Source organism: Falco naumanni, chromosome 3 (assembly GCF_017639655.2).
Source record: "Falco naumanni isolate bFalNau1 chromosome 3, bFalNau1.pat, whole genome shotgun sequence".
NCBI classification, from domain to species: domain Eukaryota; kingdom Metazoa; phylum Chordata; class Aves; order Falconiformes; family Falconidae; genus Falco; species Falco naumanni.
Window position 1 is genome coordinate 44260328 of NC_054056.1, and position 17675 is coordinate 44278002.

The following is a 17675-nucleotide window of genomic DNA, read 5'->3' on the forward strand; positions in this document are numbered from 1 at the left end:
ATAGTTTTTTTCCAGTTAAACTTCTAGTGAAACTCTCTTACTTAAAAAAAAAAAAAAAAAAAATCACGTGTATGTATTCTCTGTATGCCTATATGTTTTATAGTGACGTAAAAAACAGTCAGTACCTTGAATATTTTGCTTCTCTCTGGCTGGCAGAAGTTGTTATATATATTATGGATCATATATTATTGTTCTCTTTTACTTCTCTTTGGCTGGCAAAAGTTGTTACATATATTATGTATCATATATATTATTGTTTGCTTTTAATCTGGGGAGACTGGATGTCTCATAGTGTACGTTCTTCATGTCACTTATCTGGGTTATTAAGTCAGAATTTTCTGATAGGCGTTCTTGATCTTCTGGGCCAAGTGGAAACATTGCAATTTGAACAATCAAGCACCTCATTAAATACCTAACAAACAACAGGTATATAAATAGATGGCTCGTGTAGATAGTGCCATCTCTGTTCTTAGCTGAATTTTTTGAGATACAGAGGCATGTAGATCTGAAACATATGGTGGAGCAGCTCTAAAAACACATTCAGCTGATTGTTCATTTGGCCGATGCTGAGATTATTTTTTCTCTCTAATTCCTTTTCTGCTGAGGAAGGAATGCTGGTGACGTCGTCGTGTGTTACTCCTCATCTCTCCCCCTGTAAATACAAATCTGCCACAGATGGTTTATAGATGGAAGGAGTAAGAGCCTTTTCTTAGATCCATAAAACATTTAATTCCTCGAATTGAATGTGGAATGATGACATATTTGCCATTGCCAAACTTTAGCTTTGTGCTAAATGCCAGTATTGTAATGGATCACTCTGATTCTTCATCTTTTATTCTCACTCAAAATTATCGTAAAATGTTAAATTGTTGGAATTTTGACTTGTTTACTTTTCCAGTCGTTCACCATGTACGTTCCCAAACTACCTTTGGCCATTTTCCCTCCCTCACACTTGCTTCCCAAACCTGACTGATGCTTTGGCACAGCTTTTGGCTTCTGGCTGGAAGATGAGCGAGCAGGTTTCTTTGAAATTAGTGCAAGTCTGAGGAATGATTTAGGTGACTGCTTTCCTCTTGGAGACTAATAACTGCTCTCTGCATGAGACATTATACTTTTGGCTCTTTCCACTCCATCCCATAACACAGACATAGAAGCCTCATTGTCTCTGTAGACAATGTAGAGACAATGGTGACTAAGGAATACCATAGTGGAAGTCTACCCAGACTTCTGAGACTCCTGCCTGGTTTTAGTGAATACCAGCAAATTGTCCAGGATAGGAGATGGTCTTTAGATCAAGTGAGAGTGGGAGTAACTAAGCAGACCACTGAATTCGTAAAAGACTTGAGGTTTGGTATGAAGATTGCACTCAAATTAGGATAGCTCTCGCTTTTTCCAGACTGCTTGGTTTATTTCCAGGGACTACATTCCCCGTTGTGTCTAGTTTCTCCTGTCCAATGGCTGCAATCCAAAACAGGTTTATTCTATAATATCGTAAAGTCTGACTCACAGCTCAGTTGGTTCAGCTGAAAAAAAAAAGATCGTAGAGCAACAAATCAAAAGTCAAATCTCCAGATTTCATAGTAATAGATGGAAGTAGCTGCATGGAAAAGGAGCAGTCCAGAAGGATGAGAGGAAAAGTAAAGTCAGGGTGTGTAGGGGGGGCTTGGCTCTATCTTGTGCATATGCTCTTTCATACAGCTGTAACCAATTTTACTCCAGTTTCTAATCCTTCACTGTGATTTCCACAACACACAGCTATAAACAGCTACTTCCTGGCTCATGAGAAGTTTTTCATTAAACACAATAGACTGCAATAAAATAAAGTGGATTTTAAATTGTAGGATATAATATGGGAGTTTGCGGGGGGAGATTAGTGATTTTAGGAAAAACTTGGGCCACACTGGACAACTTGCACATTGATTGCAGTTAGTGGAGCAACTCTAGTTGCAGAACATTTATTTTCTGGAATAGAGGACCACAACATTATATTTGTGAATAGAAAGAGAGTGATCAGGTATCCCCTCCAAGCCAGTCTACAATTTCTTTCCTTCTTACTCCGCCAAACAAAGCGAGTATTTTGGCAAAACACTTCAAAGTGCTTGTTTTTCTGTGAAGAGAAATGAAAACACACAGACACTACTGAATCAAATGTTGTTGTTAAACCCTTCTGCCATCCACTTGGTTCTCATTTTAAAGTATTATTTTGCTGATACCCTGTGGGATATAGTGATCTATCATGTGCCCACAGACACCAGTAGGAGGGAATAATTAAATAATGTATTTTCATGTACACATGTATATACATGCATAGACACATACTCTTTTTGAAAACATTTCTTGCAATTTGAATAAATGCTAAGACAACTCATAGATGTGGACCAGAATTTCTGAAAAATATTATATATATGTGTCCTGGACAAAGTCTGTGGCAGCTGAGTGAATCCATTTAAAATACCCAATGCTAAATTCTTGCTAACTGACATAGAAATTACAAAATTGCATCTTACTATTAACGGATTGCCCATTTTTTTCTATACTACTAATGCAGATTGTTCTACAATTTTAAATGCAGGTGGTATTTCTGACTTGGTGCTTATATGTAATTAATTACTTACATGACCACTGGAAAAGTGATTTAAATTTTACTGCTTCCCATATTGATTAAAGCAAGGAGGTGTGTTTTAGACTATGTGCACATCAGACCACAAATCACTTTATCTGGGATGGTAATGGGTTTAAAATAACCTATCTGGACTACCCAGCCTTCAATAGAGGCGACAGAATCTGGCCAATTAAGTCTTGTAAAGATCTAACTTCAGAGATCTTTAGCAACCAGGGACCAGATTAGGAAAGTTAAAGCCCTGACAGAATTCAGTCTGGCCAGGGACATCAAGAGCAACAAGAAAAGCTTCTATAGGTACATTAGTGTTAAAAAGAAGACTAGGGAGAACATTAGCCCTCTCCAGAAGGACATGGGAGACCTGGTTACCCAGGATATGGAGAAAGCTGAGGTACTCAATTACTTTTTTGCCTCAGTCTTCATTGGCAAATGTTCCAGCCACATCATCCAAGTCACAGAAGGCAAAGGCAGGGACAGAGAGAATGAAGAACCACCCATGAAGAAGATCAGATTCAAGAACATCTAAAGAACTTGAAAATGCACAAGCCCATGGGACCTGATGAGATGCATCCATGGATCCCAAGGGAACTGGTAGATGAAGTGGCTAAGCCACTGTCCATCATATTCAAGAAGTCATGGCAGTCTGGTGAAGTTCCCACTGACTGGAAAAGGGGAAACATAACCCCCATTTTTAAAAAGGGAAATAAGGAAGACCCAGGATTCTACAGGCCAGTCAGTCTCACCTCTGTGGTCACCAAGATCATGGAGCAGATTCTTCTGGAAACTATGGAGTTTCCATTAGGCACATGGAGAATAAGGAGGCAATTGGTAACAGTCGGCATGGCTTCACTAAGGGCAGTCGTGCATGGATGGAACAGTCAGTGGATAAGGAATTGGCTGCATGGTCACACTCAAAGAGTTGCAGTCAACACTTCAATGTCCAAGTGGAAACCAGCAACGACTGATATTCCTCAGGGGTTGGTATTGGAAATGGTGCTGTTTAACAACTTTTTCAGCCACATGGACAGCATGATTGAGTGCTCCCTCAGCAAGTTTATTGATGACACCAAGCTGTGTGGTGCAGTCGACACACTGGAGGGAAGGGATGCTATCCAGAGGGACCCTGGTAGGTGTGAGAGGTGGGCCTGTGCAAACCTCATGAAATTGAACAAGGCCAAGTGCAGGGTCCTGCACGTGGGTTGGGGCAATCCCAAGCAGAAACGCAGGCCAGGCTTGGTGGAGAACAGGTTAAAAGCAGCCCTGAGGAGGAGGACCTGGGGGTCTTGGGGAATGAGAAGCTCATTGTAGCCCAGCAATGTGTGCTTGCTGCCCAGAAAGCCAACCAAATCCTGGGCTACATCAGCAAATGCATGGCCAGCAGGATGAGGGAGGTGATTCTCCCTCTCTGCTCTGCTCTCATGAGACCCCACCTGCAGTACTGCATGCAGCTCCGGGGCCCCCAACATAAAAAGGTCATGGACCTGTTGGAGTAAGTGTAGAGGAGTTCCATGAAGATGACCAGAGGGCTGGAGCACCTCTCCTATGAAGACAAGCTGAGAGAGTTGGGCTCGCTCAGCCCAGAGAAGAGAAGGCTCCAGGGAGACCTTGTAGCTGCCTTCCAGTACCTAGAGGGGACCTACCAGAAAGCTGGAGAGGGACTTCTTACAAGGTCAGGTAGTGATAGGACAAGGGAGAATGGCTTTAAGCTGACAGAGGGTAGATCTAGATTAGATATAAGGAAGAAATTCTTTACTGTGAGTTTGGTGAGGCACTGGAACAGGTTTCCAGAGAAGCTCTGGATGCCCCATCCCTGGCAGTGCTCAAGGCCAGGCTGGATGGGGCCTTGATCAACCTGGTCTAGTGGAAGGTGCCTCTGCCCATGGCAGGGGGGTTGGAACTAGATGATCTTTAAGCACCCTTCCAACACAAACCATTCTATGATTCCACAGTTCTAAATTCACTGTAATTGTTAATACACTGCAGGTACATTTGTTTCCCACAAATTATACCACCTGATATATTTGTATTTCCTAATTAATTTTGGTTTTATGTTTAATAATATTCAGAAGTTCAGGGCTTATGTTACATACTGACACATTAAAATATGAAACCAAGTGCACTAGTGCACTGTTCCCTAAAGCATTTGAAGTCATTCTCTGTGAAGGAACTTAAAAAGCACAGTCTGAAGTCACCTAATAATGTAATAGAAATTAATAATTGTAGCTTATTTTAACAGTCATACATTTACACATGTGCAATTTCATGGCCGATAAAAAGCAATTTTTTTCCTCGCAGTAGGGTAATGAAGTTCAGAGTAGTAAAATCTTTCTGTCTTCTTCATCCTTTTATTTATTTGGAAAGGATTTATTTGTAGCTCAGCTGTTGTTAAATGGATTTAAAATCTCTTCTGCCCCTGTTTTTTAAAAGAATTACTTACCCCAAGATTTTATACCCCATATGCAGCTATAGCTCTGGAAAATACCTACGTGCTTACGTCCCCTTATACAGCTCATATGTCTCTCATAACTTATTGCTAAGGAGCAAGCGCACTTTTGCAATCGCAATCATCTCGGCGGTTAGCATCATATGTCCCCCAAATGAATATGTCTCTCTTGTCAAACTTAGGAGCCTAAAAACAGAGCTGCAGATTTGAGGCTTACTTACCCATACCACATGTGGGAAGCTTAAATTTGTCTCCTTTCCCTCAGCCTTTTCCCTTCTGCATAAATTCTTGGGAGCTGTGTAATTTTGTACTGCGAAGGACCAGGTAAAAAGCGGTGGTTTAAAAAAGGCTTAGTGCGATACAGACTCAAGAGGAAGCAGTCTGTGGTGAAACCTGCTTGGTTTTATGTGGTCTTGGCCACTAACTGTGGTCCTGAAAATGTGATTAATGGCTCTGGAAGTAAAAGTGGCTGCTTTAAAGAAGCTGCATCTCAGGTCCTTCAGGTAGCTCCCCAAGAAAAAGAAGACTCTATTACTCAAAGAAGGGAAAGTTTGAAAGGCTTCAGGGATGCTTTTAAGGCATTAGAGAGCAGTTCTGACAGAAAAGACATACAAAAATTGAAAACATATGTAAAATTTGCTCTCCTAACATGTATCCTGTTTACTGCAAAAATGTTGTTTCTTTTTAAGTTTAAAAAAAAACCCAAAACAACTCATTACTTTTACAGATCATACACATGTGGTAGTCCCCAACTCCTGTGAACTGTATTTGCCTTCAGTCTCATCCGTGCTTAGAAGTTGCATCATACCACATTAATCGTGTTGGTATTAAGAAAGGGCTGTGGTGCCACACACGTACTGGGCAGGCTGCTGGGACCGATGGGCATACCTCTTCCTGTGCAGGCAAGGAACTGAGCTATGCCAGAAAAAGGCGTCTTTGTAATGATACAGCTGCATTCCCATTACAGGCTGGCCCACAGATGGAAATACTTTGATAAAATTGTATTTACTAACTTAGTTCTTCCAACGCAGAAACAGTGTGTAGACCTGGCACTAGGGTATTTTCTGACTCTGTGGCTGTGATGCAGACCCAAAGCAAGTGAAGAACAAAGCTTCATGGTCTAAAAACCAATCCTGAGCACAGACTGAGATTCAGACAATGAGTCTCCTTCTGGACTTCCTCCAAATCAACAAGAGATGCAAGAGACACTACCGCTGTAGACAACGGATGATTCCCTGTTCTGAACAGTTGTATGGACTGCCACATTGCAGCCTGGAAAGAGGAATCCCTTAGTCTTTCTCTTTGCCCCTTTGAGGTGCATCTGTACTAAGGGTGTTGCCAGAGCCACTAACCACAGTCCATGTAACAGGCTATACTGGGAGGTCAGAGTCCCATCCCTGCAGCCTGCACTGTGCTGAAACACATGTTTATATATAGCAAAGCATCTCTGAGCTTGCTTGCATCAATGTGATGGTCTTCTCCCTACGTTCCTGGGCTTGACAGCATCCTTCAGCCCACCTCTGATAGGGAAAAGGAAGGGGAAACAGAGAAAAGGTGTTTCCAAAAGTTCTTTTGTGTGGAGACGGAGCAAAAACCCCTGCATATGAAGAGCAGAGTCCTCTGCTCTTGCAGCTGCCGGGTACATGGCATATGTAGTTGCCAAAGAAACACCTTCTGGCATGGGATAATGAAAGAGAGGCATCCTGCAGCATAAAAGCAAAGACCACATTCAGCACTGCATTATGCCATATAAATGGTCTGTGAGTCACCTTGCCTAGTTGGTTCACATTTTGCCACTACGAAGATGGGGAGAGAGAGGAAGAAGTTTCTTAGGTCTTCTCTAGAATGGAATTTAAAGCATATGTTGTTAGTTCTTTGTGCTTTCATTATTATTTGTACTGTAGTTTATACTGGAGGTAAAATCCAAATATCATGTCTAGTCTCAAATAAACTTCGAAAAAGCAGAAGGGTTGAAATTATTCTGCACCTGTGATGGGCTGCATAGACATAGCATGAGCAGCAAGGTAGAATACCCTTCCTCTGTCAGCCACAGGTCAGAAAACCATGCCACTGTCTCCAGAAACACTTCTACAGCTCCTTTGCCAGTGCCAAAATTCTATTTATAACACAGGAGAGTATATGGCAGGCAGGTGGGAACCACCCTGTCTGTTTCTCAGCCAGCCATGCAGGTGAGAGGATCAGTGCCTACTCCAGGCTGACACATCCAAGAGGCAATCGAATCCTGGAGCCCATCAGCTGCCCGGCTGCTGCCCTGCCAGCCCTGCACCAGCTGGCCCTGCCACATGGCAGAGCTCTTGCCTGGCAGCGAGTTTCAGGCTTTTTTCACCAAATCCTGCCCTGAACTGCAGTTTTCCCAGCCCTTATGGGGACTTCTGTGTCTCAGGCTAGCTCTGCTTTACACAGCATCTGAGATTGTGTTCTGCTGTGGTTAAATCCTGGAAGCTCATGCTGATACCAGCAAGGATGTGGTAGAAGAATTCAGCTTTTTTGGGTAACTATAGGTGAATTAGATTTACATTCAGTGTCAGCAACCTTGAGTAGGGGCAGACATAAGTGAAAGGAGTGATATTTTTTTTCTAAAACAGGCTAGAGGAATAATATTCTTGTTCTCTTCTTCACCAAGAAAACTGCTGCAGATGGGAAGCGACAGGAGATCATTGTACTGGACTCAAAACGAAGCAACGCTATTAATATTGGCTTGACTGTGTTGCCTCCTCCCCGCACTATCAAGACTGCTATTTTGAACTTTGATGAATATGCCTTAAACAAGGAAGGAATAGAGGTAAGAAAGAACAGTCAATGTCTTCAAGTCTCTGTTTTCAATGTTTCCTTTTTTTTTTCAGTGTTGCGCATGGTACAAGCCAGACTTCTTTGGAAAAGAGAAAAGGGGATATATTCTATCATGGCTGTTGAATCTTGTCAAATCAATGCAGTGTGCTAAGAAGCACGTAGAATTCACCCGAAGTTGGGCATGCTCAGTAAACATGGATTCTCTGCTTTCTTTATGTCTAAATTTGATTAACAATGATGTTAATTGCTGTCAAGATTTTCAGAGTATTATCTGTTCCTCTGAAGCTTGACTGAAATATTGTGAGCAGGAGGAACAGGCAGTGAGTTACTAGAGCTGATGCAACTGGTACAGGGTTTAATAAAGTTCATGCCCAGCTAGCTGTCGGAGCCATTCTAGATTGTATATCTAATGGAAAACAAATACAGTGACTACTTCTGCTCAAAATAGCATTTCTGTGTTACTGTTGTTTGAAGAAAAACAGTTGGTATAAAGATTACAGATGATGTAATTTTTACCATTCCATGTTTGACTCTGCAGATATTCTTACTGAGATCCAAGATGAGCTCTGTTTATTTTTTTTATCAAAACATTTTTCTTCTATGAAGTGTAAAAGAAGCCTGCTGTTCCCCTGGTTTTTTTTTCATTGTGGTTGTATTAATTGCAAATCTTTTTTAAATAAGCCTGTATCATCTAGTAAGAGTAATCTGCACGGCTACAAATCTCAACCAGGGACTGAGCTGCAGAGGTTGTGTATTGATTCACAGTCACCTTTCAGTAGTTTGGGGCTGTGTTTCATGATTTCTCTCTTTCCACCTTCACTGTGCTGACTACAGAAGAAAATGAGAAAAGCTGGCTGGAATAGAAATGTAGTTGCCAACAGTTACATGTAAAAGAAATACTAAGGCAAAAGATTGTTCTAGCTAAAAGACAAGGCCTGATTTGTCGCTACAAGAATGTTTTCTTTCCAAAGCTATATTAGTTATTTTATAGATACGTATCTAGATAGATAGATAGATAGATATAGATACCTTACTCATATTATGAAGGTGAGAAATCAGGCTAAAAAAGTAATTTTTCATGACCCAGCCCAGGTATCCACCACTGAAGTTTGCAGTATTAAGCTTTAAAGTGTGGAGAGAAAGAAGTACCCCTCCAGCCAAGCTAAACTCACAGACCACCAGTTAGATCTCAGTGCTGTAGGCAGTGTTTCCGTAAAAAGTCCAATGTGAAATGGCTGATAAAGAAGGACACACCTTCATTATCTTCCATGCATCATCTCCCTTGAATTGTGTCCTTCTCTGACATGCTTAATAGAAGTTCAGCTGCTCTGTGCCACTCACCCTTTCCAGTGCCAACGTTTGTAGCTGGGCTGTCCATCTGCCAGCCACCTGTGGTGTCCACAGTTCTGAGCGCTTTGTACCACCACACCCTCCTTTGGGTGGCCTTTCCATTAGCTGCCAGAAACCCATAATTTCATTTAAAATATGTAGGCAGGCAGGTTTCAAACTCAAGAAATCAGAAACCAGGAAATAATACGCTGTTGATATACTTGCCCAGTGCTAAAGAAAATGGGATTTCTGAATTCTGTGTCCACAGCTTTAAGCGAAGGATGTGAGTAATCCTGATGTGATCATTCAGATATTTAAATCAAGAGAAAGGGTAAATGAAGCAGAGCCCAGGTACTTTGAGCCTTGAGGGATGAAGCCTTCATTGTTTGGGAAGGATGATGTTCATGGGGAAAAGAGCTTTTTTTCCTCACTGTTCCATATTTATTTACTTCTTATCAGGTAAAACCCTGCACTGAATTCAGATTCCCTTCCCCAATCCCCAAGTTGCAGATTTTTCTTATAGCACATTGTTATAGAGTCAGACAGACATTTATAGTGAGCTAGAAGTCTGGGTTAAGCTATACAGAATTGGCCAAGAGGTGCACAGAGATACAGAAATGAATCATTGTGAGTCCCACTGTTTTCAGCAGAGCCCTGCCTTAGTTTTCCATACTGCCCCTTTGATCTACAGTGCAGACAAGCTTTGTTTCCTATTTCTGTTCTCCCCTGTATCCATCTGTTCATTGGCTTTAGTCTTAGAGTTAGCCTGGAGGGAAGAGGGGTTGTCTTTTCAGTCAAGATTTTTAGAAAGTCTACTGGGGTTCATATCTATGGTACCTAAATATTAGGAATTAATTGGTAGTGATGATGCATGAATAAGTAATAGTGTAAGCATCAGCTTCATTTATATAAGAGACAGAAAATAAACCAACTTTTTTGTTATATAGTGACCCACTAAAAGCTCCACTATTGTCCTACATCCTGCTGAATGATGCTTTATTTGTGACATGTAACTCTTGTTAGTAATCCATGCTTTGGTTTTTTACTTCAAATATGTAACTAAGGAGAAAAAAAATCACAAAATATTTTAAAGCCCAAGTATTTATTCTACCTAAGTATGTTACGTATTTTTAGGCCATGTGTTTGAAGTGGTTAGGTACCCCTGAGCTGTTAAAAAGGGCAGAAAATGGGGACATACTGCTAGAAAGTCAGATATAGTTCATTTAGTATGCAGAGCAGGCCCTGTTAGAAACATATTTTCGAAGGAATGCACAATATGTGTCTGCAAGCATGTGTCAATCCAACTAAAAAAAAATTTGCCACCTTATGTTTGCCAAAGTGGTTGTGTTTTCCTTTCTTTGAAAGCTTGGCATTTATTGTGTTCAAACAACTTGGAGCTCTCTGCAGGATAAAGAACTGCCTGCTTAGCATGGATGAGGACATTCTGTGAGCTAAGCAAAAGAGGCGACCTTAAAATCCTGGCACCCAATTTTTATGAAGCGTATCATGGGCAACTACAAGAATAGAGTCTACCAAACCAGTCCTTGGTGCTTGTCTTTAGTAAAGGAAATCAGTGGGTCCCTCTGTAGAGTGCTGCTCAGTAAGTGACCCCAGCTCAAAATCAAATTATACCACACAGTATGATTAATTTAGCAGAGTAATGGGGTAATGCTGTGAGAAAATTAAGGTGGGTTGCTTTGTGCTTTACAATATAGCCATGTGATGCTACACAATATTGATTGCATTGGTAGGTATGGCTTTTAGTAAAACTACTCGAAATGAAAAAACTCTGCAGGTATGCTAAGCCCTCCATACCCACGTTTGTTAAGTAATTTGAAATCCAGGGGTCTGGAGTGGCTAGGTAGCCCTGTGATGTAAAAAGGAGTAAGATATGAGAACCTGTTGTTAAAAAGGTAGATGATGACATGTATAAACAAACACCAAATTTGAATTTTGGAAACTATCAATGCTAACAAACAGCAATAGCTGTCAGTTCCCAGTTTACAGGGATGGCTATCAGTCATTTTAGAGGAAGTCCCTTCTCAGGACTGGATCATTTTTGGAAGACTTGAAATAAAACTAGTGCAGGCGGCTTCACTTGCTGTGGAGTCCTGACCTTCATATGCTTTTCTATTTTGTTAGAGTTTCTGCAGGTAATGCAAACCATCAATGTGTCTTATTAATATCTGCCTGGAAAGCTGAAGTGTGAGAGCCTTTTTGGAGCTGAATTGTCTGCTGAGGCCTGTCAAATATCCAATGAAATAGCCACTAATGTGTATTTGGTTGTACAGCTTACGAATTAGTGGGCCTGGAGCCACAGAAAGCTTTGGACCCAACAACAACCAGATGTTTAGTTTACCAATTTTTTCAGGCTCCCATTCACCTGGTAAAATCAGCTGAACAGAAATATGAAAGCCCAGGCACCCCTGCAACCACAGCACCACTGAGAAGCCCCATTATCTCTTCAAAGAGATAACTTAAGCACCTAATTTCTGCAGAGGCTCCAGGCTACTTGCAGTCCCTGGTTAGGTGCTTCCTTGTGTCCTAGACTGAGGCCTATAACCCTCAGGCATATGGGGTTTATAAATTTTGCCCTGTGAGTCTTGTAAGGCTTTCCTCTTAGAAATTTTTGGAGGTCATACATCAGGACAGCTGAGTCCAGGAAATAGGCAGTTTGATCCCTTCGCTGAAAGTTCAAGTGAGTGGCTGGGTCCAGCAGTTCAGGAGCAGAATAATGAGGATCCATTATTTCAGGTGAACAGGATCTCCAAAAATTACTACTTCTCCATGAAAAGATTTCTGCACTGGTTTTCTACAGTATATCAGTCTCTGGCCCAAATATTTATGTGAGAATGCATAAAGGTGAAATATATGTATCACACATGTTAAAGGATATGAACTCAGGGTTTGTTGATAACCAGTTCTTCTTTAATAGACCTGAAGAAAGCCATAGGGGGGAGAGCATTACAAACTACTGGTTAGATTCAAAGCTATTTGTGATTTAATAGTCACATCAAGTGCCAGTAACCTTCTGCCCTGCTGTGTATTTATGCTACTTTTACTGTCAGTGGTTTAAAAAAAAAATAATAAAAATAATAATAAACTGGCAAATGGTGTGCTCATCAGATTCCAGTGCTGAACAAACGGCTCAGATTAATCATAGAGTGGAAAACAAGAGTAGAAGCATGTTACCAGTTGCTCAAGGGCACTCCAAGGATGATGACCAGCAGGGTCAGAATTACTTGCCCGAGCGGATTAGAAGTGCCGGTGAGTAGGTGGTTGCTATGGGGGCAGTTGCACCCTAGATGGTGTGAGACCTGCCAGCAGCTCTGGTCCTGTTGAGGCAGGGCTTTCAGCAGTGGGGTGATCCTTGGCAGCTGGCACCACAAGTACAGGCTGCTTCGCTTGGCATTCTCTGTTTCATATACTATGGTACACAGCACAGCAGCCTTGCAGCGCTTGAACTCTGATGCTTTTTGTCGGCTACATCTGGCTTGTGATGTTTACATAAAGCACAAGGAGGAGGAGAGTCCCTTTGGAAATAAAGCTTACTCTTTATTGCTCTCTTTAAAATGCCCGAAAGCAGTACAGAATCTCTGGAGTGAAGGCCCTGCATCACCACAAAATACTTGTGGGATCCCTGGGTAGCTGCCAAAAGTCCTAGTTATTTGTAGGAGGCAATTGAGAATACTGCTGAAGTGTTAGCCTTCAAAAATGCACCAGAAGCGTTTTTACATCCATCACATGGTTACTGCTGAACTCTCCATGTATGGATGTTCACATGAGCCTATTTGCAAGCTGCCCTGGCTCAGCTGAGGGAGTGTTGACTTCTTCTTGTTGTTGAAGAGAGGACTAGGCACTAGGAGGCCTGACTTCTTCAAAGGACACTGCAAAATACCTTTTCTTATAGGTTTCAGACTTGGTCTCTTTTTTTATGATGAGTATTGCTTAAGGACTGAGAAATGCCTTGAAGCAGCTACTTATAAATCTAGTATGATGTTAGATATGACCTAAGTTTCAATGTGTGTGTATGGATGGGTGGGTGGGTGAACAGACGAATGGATGGATGGATAGCCCATCTCAAAATCAATACACAAATGTTATCAATCAGAACAAGCGTACATCACGAGATTTTCCAAACAGTCATTGACAGGGGAATTAAAAGCATCAGAATGTATTGAGGGATTTTCCTCCTCAGCTTTTTTCCTTAGGATATTGGTTTATTAAGGTAGAATCTTGCAGTGTCCAAGTAAGGAGGCTTTTTTGGTGGGTTTTTTTTTTAACTGAAAGGCAGAGCCAACATCAACAGAAAGAAATGCTGCTTAATTTATGTTTATGGAACTCAGCATAAGAAGGTGGACAGCAATACAAATGCTGTGGCTGAAATTAAGTCCCAGTTCAACAAACAGAATATTACTTGCTTGCTTAACTTTTGTTCTTTGCCTGATTGACCAGGAAAAGTCCCTTATTCTCCACACTTATCTCCAGTGCTGTACAAGCAGGCAGATGAATTATCGGTACTGGAAGTGGGCAGTTGTGCTACTTTGATGAATGGGCTATGTCCAGCACTGCAACAAAGCTGTAGTTTGGATTGGCAGGTCTGATAGCTCTTTGGCTTTATTTTTATTATTCTCTCCTCCCCTCCAAAACAGCCTCTATCATTATAGAAGGCTACAGCAAGAACATGTCATTTCTCAGATGAATAAACTAAGTGGTCTTGAAAATCTACTGCTTTGTTTTAATAGGCATTGATCAGCAGGGTAAAGACCTAAACTTATCTGATGCCTTTATGTTGCTTTGCTTTTCTTTCTGATTTTAAAATACATTTATTATGTTACAACTAATTAAGAAGCAGTACTTTGAGAAGGAAAGCTGCCACATGTAAACAAACATGAAAAATCCAAGAATTAAAGGCAAAATGGAAACGTTTTGAGCCATACCAATGGCAGAAACTGGAAATATTGAGTTCCATTTTATCAATATTTTAGTCTTTTCAGATCAAAAGAGAAAAAAGCCACATGTTATACAATGCATAACTCAACTTTAAATTCAGTGCCTGTTCCTTCTGGGACAACTTCCTGGGAAGTTGTTTTCAGTTTGGGTGAAATTTTTCAGAGTAACCTAATAAGCTGCAATAGTTGTTAAGTTTCATAAAAAAACAAAAAAGATTGAACAAAAAGTAATAAATTATGAGAACAGCAAGGGAGTAGGGTCCTCAAGTTATTTCTGTATATCTTCAAGTACCCTGGAAGATCCATAGATATTGAGGTTAGAAGGACCTTATTATCTAGTCTGACCTCTAAATCACAGGCCACACAACTGCCCTCCTTCTACCCTCACTGCCATATGTAACTTGCAGAAAGATGGTTGGTTTTCACTCAGGTATATGAAAGATGAGGAGAGCTGTCCTAACCCATCTCCCTGTGTCTCCTTCAGTGTTTCATCCTATGATTAACCCTATCTACTGAGTACAAATTTAAAAAAAGAAGAGGCAAAGAGGCATTTTAATACAGATGTGTTTTTCAACAGACTGCGTATGCTTGAGATAGCAGACCTTGCTTTGCTTTCTTGTGCAGTGGGTTAATTCTTCGTTAGTACAGAGCTGTCCTGATTTACCAGCCAGGGAGTTGAGGACTTCTACTGTTGCAGCTGTGAAGTCACCCCATGTCCAACCCTTGCATGCCTCTCAACCCTGCTGCTGACACTTGCCTTTTTCTCTCCCTTTGCAGAAAATCCTGACCATGATCCCAACTGAGGAGGAGAAGCAAAAGATCCAGGAGGCACAGCTGGCAAACCCTGATGTTCCCCTGGGCAGCGCCGAGCAGTTCCTTCTCACCCTCTCCTCCATCAGCGAACTCTCTGCCAGGCTCCAGCTGTGGGCTTTCAGGATGGATTATGAGATAGTGGAAAAGGTGAGAGGGAAAGCAGGGAGGCAGGGGTGGAGACTCTTCTGAGGCTTTGCTTAATCTTTGCCTGACCTTATTATTACATGAGCATATGTTTTGAGGAAAGGGTAAACGGGTCACTTTTGTTTCAGTGGCCAACCAGGAAACAGCTAAAATGATCCTTCATAATCTGTTCCTTCTATAAAAGAAAATTAGAGATTATGCCTTCCTTCCTTTTAATTAGTTGGTAATGAACTGAAACAAAGAGGAGGGCTAAATCCTTACCACATCTTCTCCAGATGTTGTTATTCAGGAAATTCTTACTTCAGACCAGTAAGGTTTTTCTTTGGATAGAGACTGAATTAGGACTACAGCATTCAATCTTATATCATAAAATGAGAATATTGATCTTACATCCATCTGAACAAAGAAAAACACCATCCATTAAGGGTTTTTTTTCTGTCTGTAACTCTCAAAATTACAAACAAAAGACAAGACATCCTTCAGGGGTGTTCTGTTCAGTTCAGTCCCAGACAGTTGTTGCCACCTTCGTCATGGATGGCATTTATTCAGAGAACACTGTAATTGGGTTGTCTGTCAGGAATGATGGATCACAGGCAGAAATTTCAAAATGACAGCATGTAATTTTGGTGCATAGGTGAAACAGAATGGAACTGTGTAGGTGATTTCAGCTACTTGCTGACTTTCACAAGCTCTTCCAGGAATCTCAGTGCAGGAACATTCTTTTGGTGCATACTTCATACATTGCTCTTCAAGCAGCTCTCTCCTGCAAATATGAATTTTGTATGTGTGTCTGTGCACATACATGTATGTTAAAAAATTGGTATAACTTCATGTGATACGGATTCTGAGAAGACAGACATACTTCTGAGAATGCCTTACGTTTACCTAGCCATTGATATTTAACAAGTTATACAACAGTGGATTGATTTGCAGGTGATACTGACAAGATTACTCAACCTCTGCTTAATTTCCTTAGATTTTAGGAAATGCAACCGCACTCATATTCAGGACTTTTTAGATTGTGACATTTTAGTCTTAGACATTTCCATTTCTGACTTGTAAAAGACAAATTAGTTTTATCTGCTCTGATATACTTTTTTGCCAGTTTGGGGTTTGTTTTGGGGGGTTTGGGGTGGTGGTGTGTTTGTTTGTTTCTTTGCTATGGTACAGCTATTTATTCTGCTTTGAAGTTACTGCAAGGCTAAATTGTTCCTTTCATGTAAGCTGAATTAGCTCTAGCTATTAATCTACCTGTATACTTAGAATTTCTAGCCAATCAAAAAGTAACATGTGAAGCACTGCTAAAAGCTAAAGAAATTCTGATAGTTTTCTTGTTGCTTATCCTATAATGTTTATGCCACAAAGTTAATAAATTGCCAGGTAAAATCCATATAGAATGGATGCTAGTATGAAATGTCTCACATCCAAAATTACTCAAAGAAGCAAGAGCTGGAGTGAAGATAGGACCAATATTTTTATCCCTGTTGAAAGGTATATAGGCCTAAGTACTGTACTTACCATAAAATGGTACAGGAAATAACATATGATAACTCATAAAATTAGAGGAGCATGTGATAAGAAGCCTATCATAGATAGGACAGACAGCCTGGGTTGTAGTCGGGTGAAGAGAAAAATATGGTATCAGACATCAGAGGTACAAGAGAGAGAAAGCAGTTGGGTCTCTCCAGTAAGAAAAGGTTGAAGTCAGAGTTTAAGTTCCAGATGACCCATAAACATAAGTGTTATATAGATTGAGATAAGATACCATGAGCATATTCAGTTAAGAAAATAAGTAGTTTGTGTTAACAATTATGTTAATAGAGCCTCATGACCTGTTAACATTCTTCTGTTCTTGAAATTATGCTTTTGTAGAAGATTGTTCTGCAAATGGGCAAACCCTTCATGAAACTTAGGTGCCAAATCACTTACCTCCACAGTTTTTGTTATTTTTTTTGTCCAGCACTTGCTTGATCTTTTAAAAATCTGGTTTAAAATTAGGACAATCACAACAGTTCAGAATGGACTCATTTATCAAGTCACAAATATATTTTCTGCAAGAAATGAATGAACCTTACTGTTATTTCCAGGAGGCTGGAAGTTTTATATGGTTCATTATATTAATAGAGTGAAATACCTGAGTTATGGAAGTAAGGTTGGAAGTCTCATTCATGAGACTCTTTTGCTAATCAGCCAAGAACAGTTTTGCCTAAGTAGGTCTTAGCTTCAGCTCTGACAACCTGAAAGAAAAACAGCACAAAATTGTTCCAGAAAAGGGTTAAGTGAGATATTGTTCATGTTTGTAGAAAAACTTTCCAGGCATAATGAAGGAAGTCATCTTTCTCAAATTGAATTTGATTAACTAAAGCAAGCCAGGGTACAGCTGTAGGGAATAGCTTCAGACTGTGAGGGGCTGAACTGGGTGAATGAATACTCATTCTTTGCTCCTTACAGGGAAGGGAAAAAAAAAAAAAAAAAAAAAAAAAAGAGAGAGAGAGAAAAAGGAAAACTCTTTCCAAATTATCTGTTTGATACTGTGTATACTGTTTTGAAATGTTAACATGTG

At 40.6% G+C, this 17675-nt stretch overlaps 1 protein-coding gene across 3 annotated transcripts in view; it reads left to right on the forward strand.

Moving 5' to 3' along the window:
- FHOD3 (formin homology 2 domain containing 3) overlaps positions 1–17675 on the forward strand; it is a 415861-nt gene that overhangs the window by 349783 nt on the left and 48403 nt on the right. For all 3 annotated transcript variants that reach the window (XM_040587702.1, XM_040587700.1, XM_040587701.1), the window contains 2 exons: positions 7708–7866; positions 14933–15115. In XM_040587702.1, coding sequence (XP_040443636.1) covers positions 7708–7866; positions 14933–15115 — 342 coding nt within the window. The remainder of the gene's footprint in view (positions 1–7707; positions 7867–14932; positions 15116–17675) is intronic.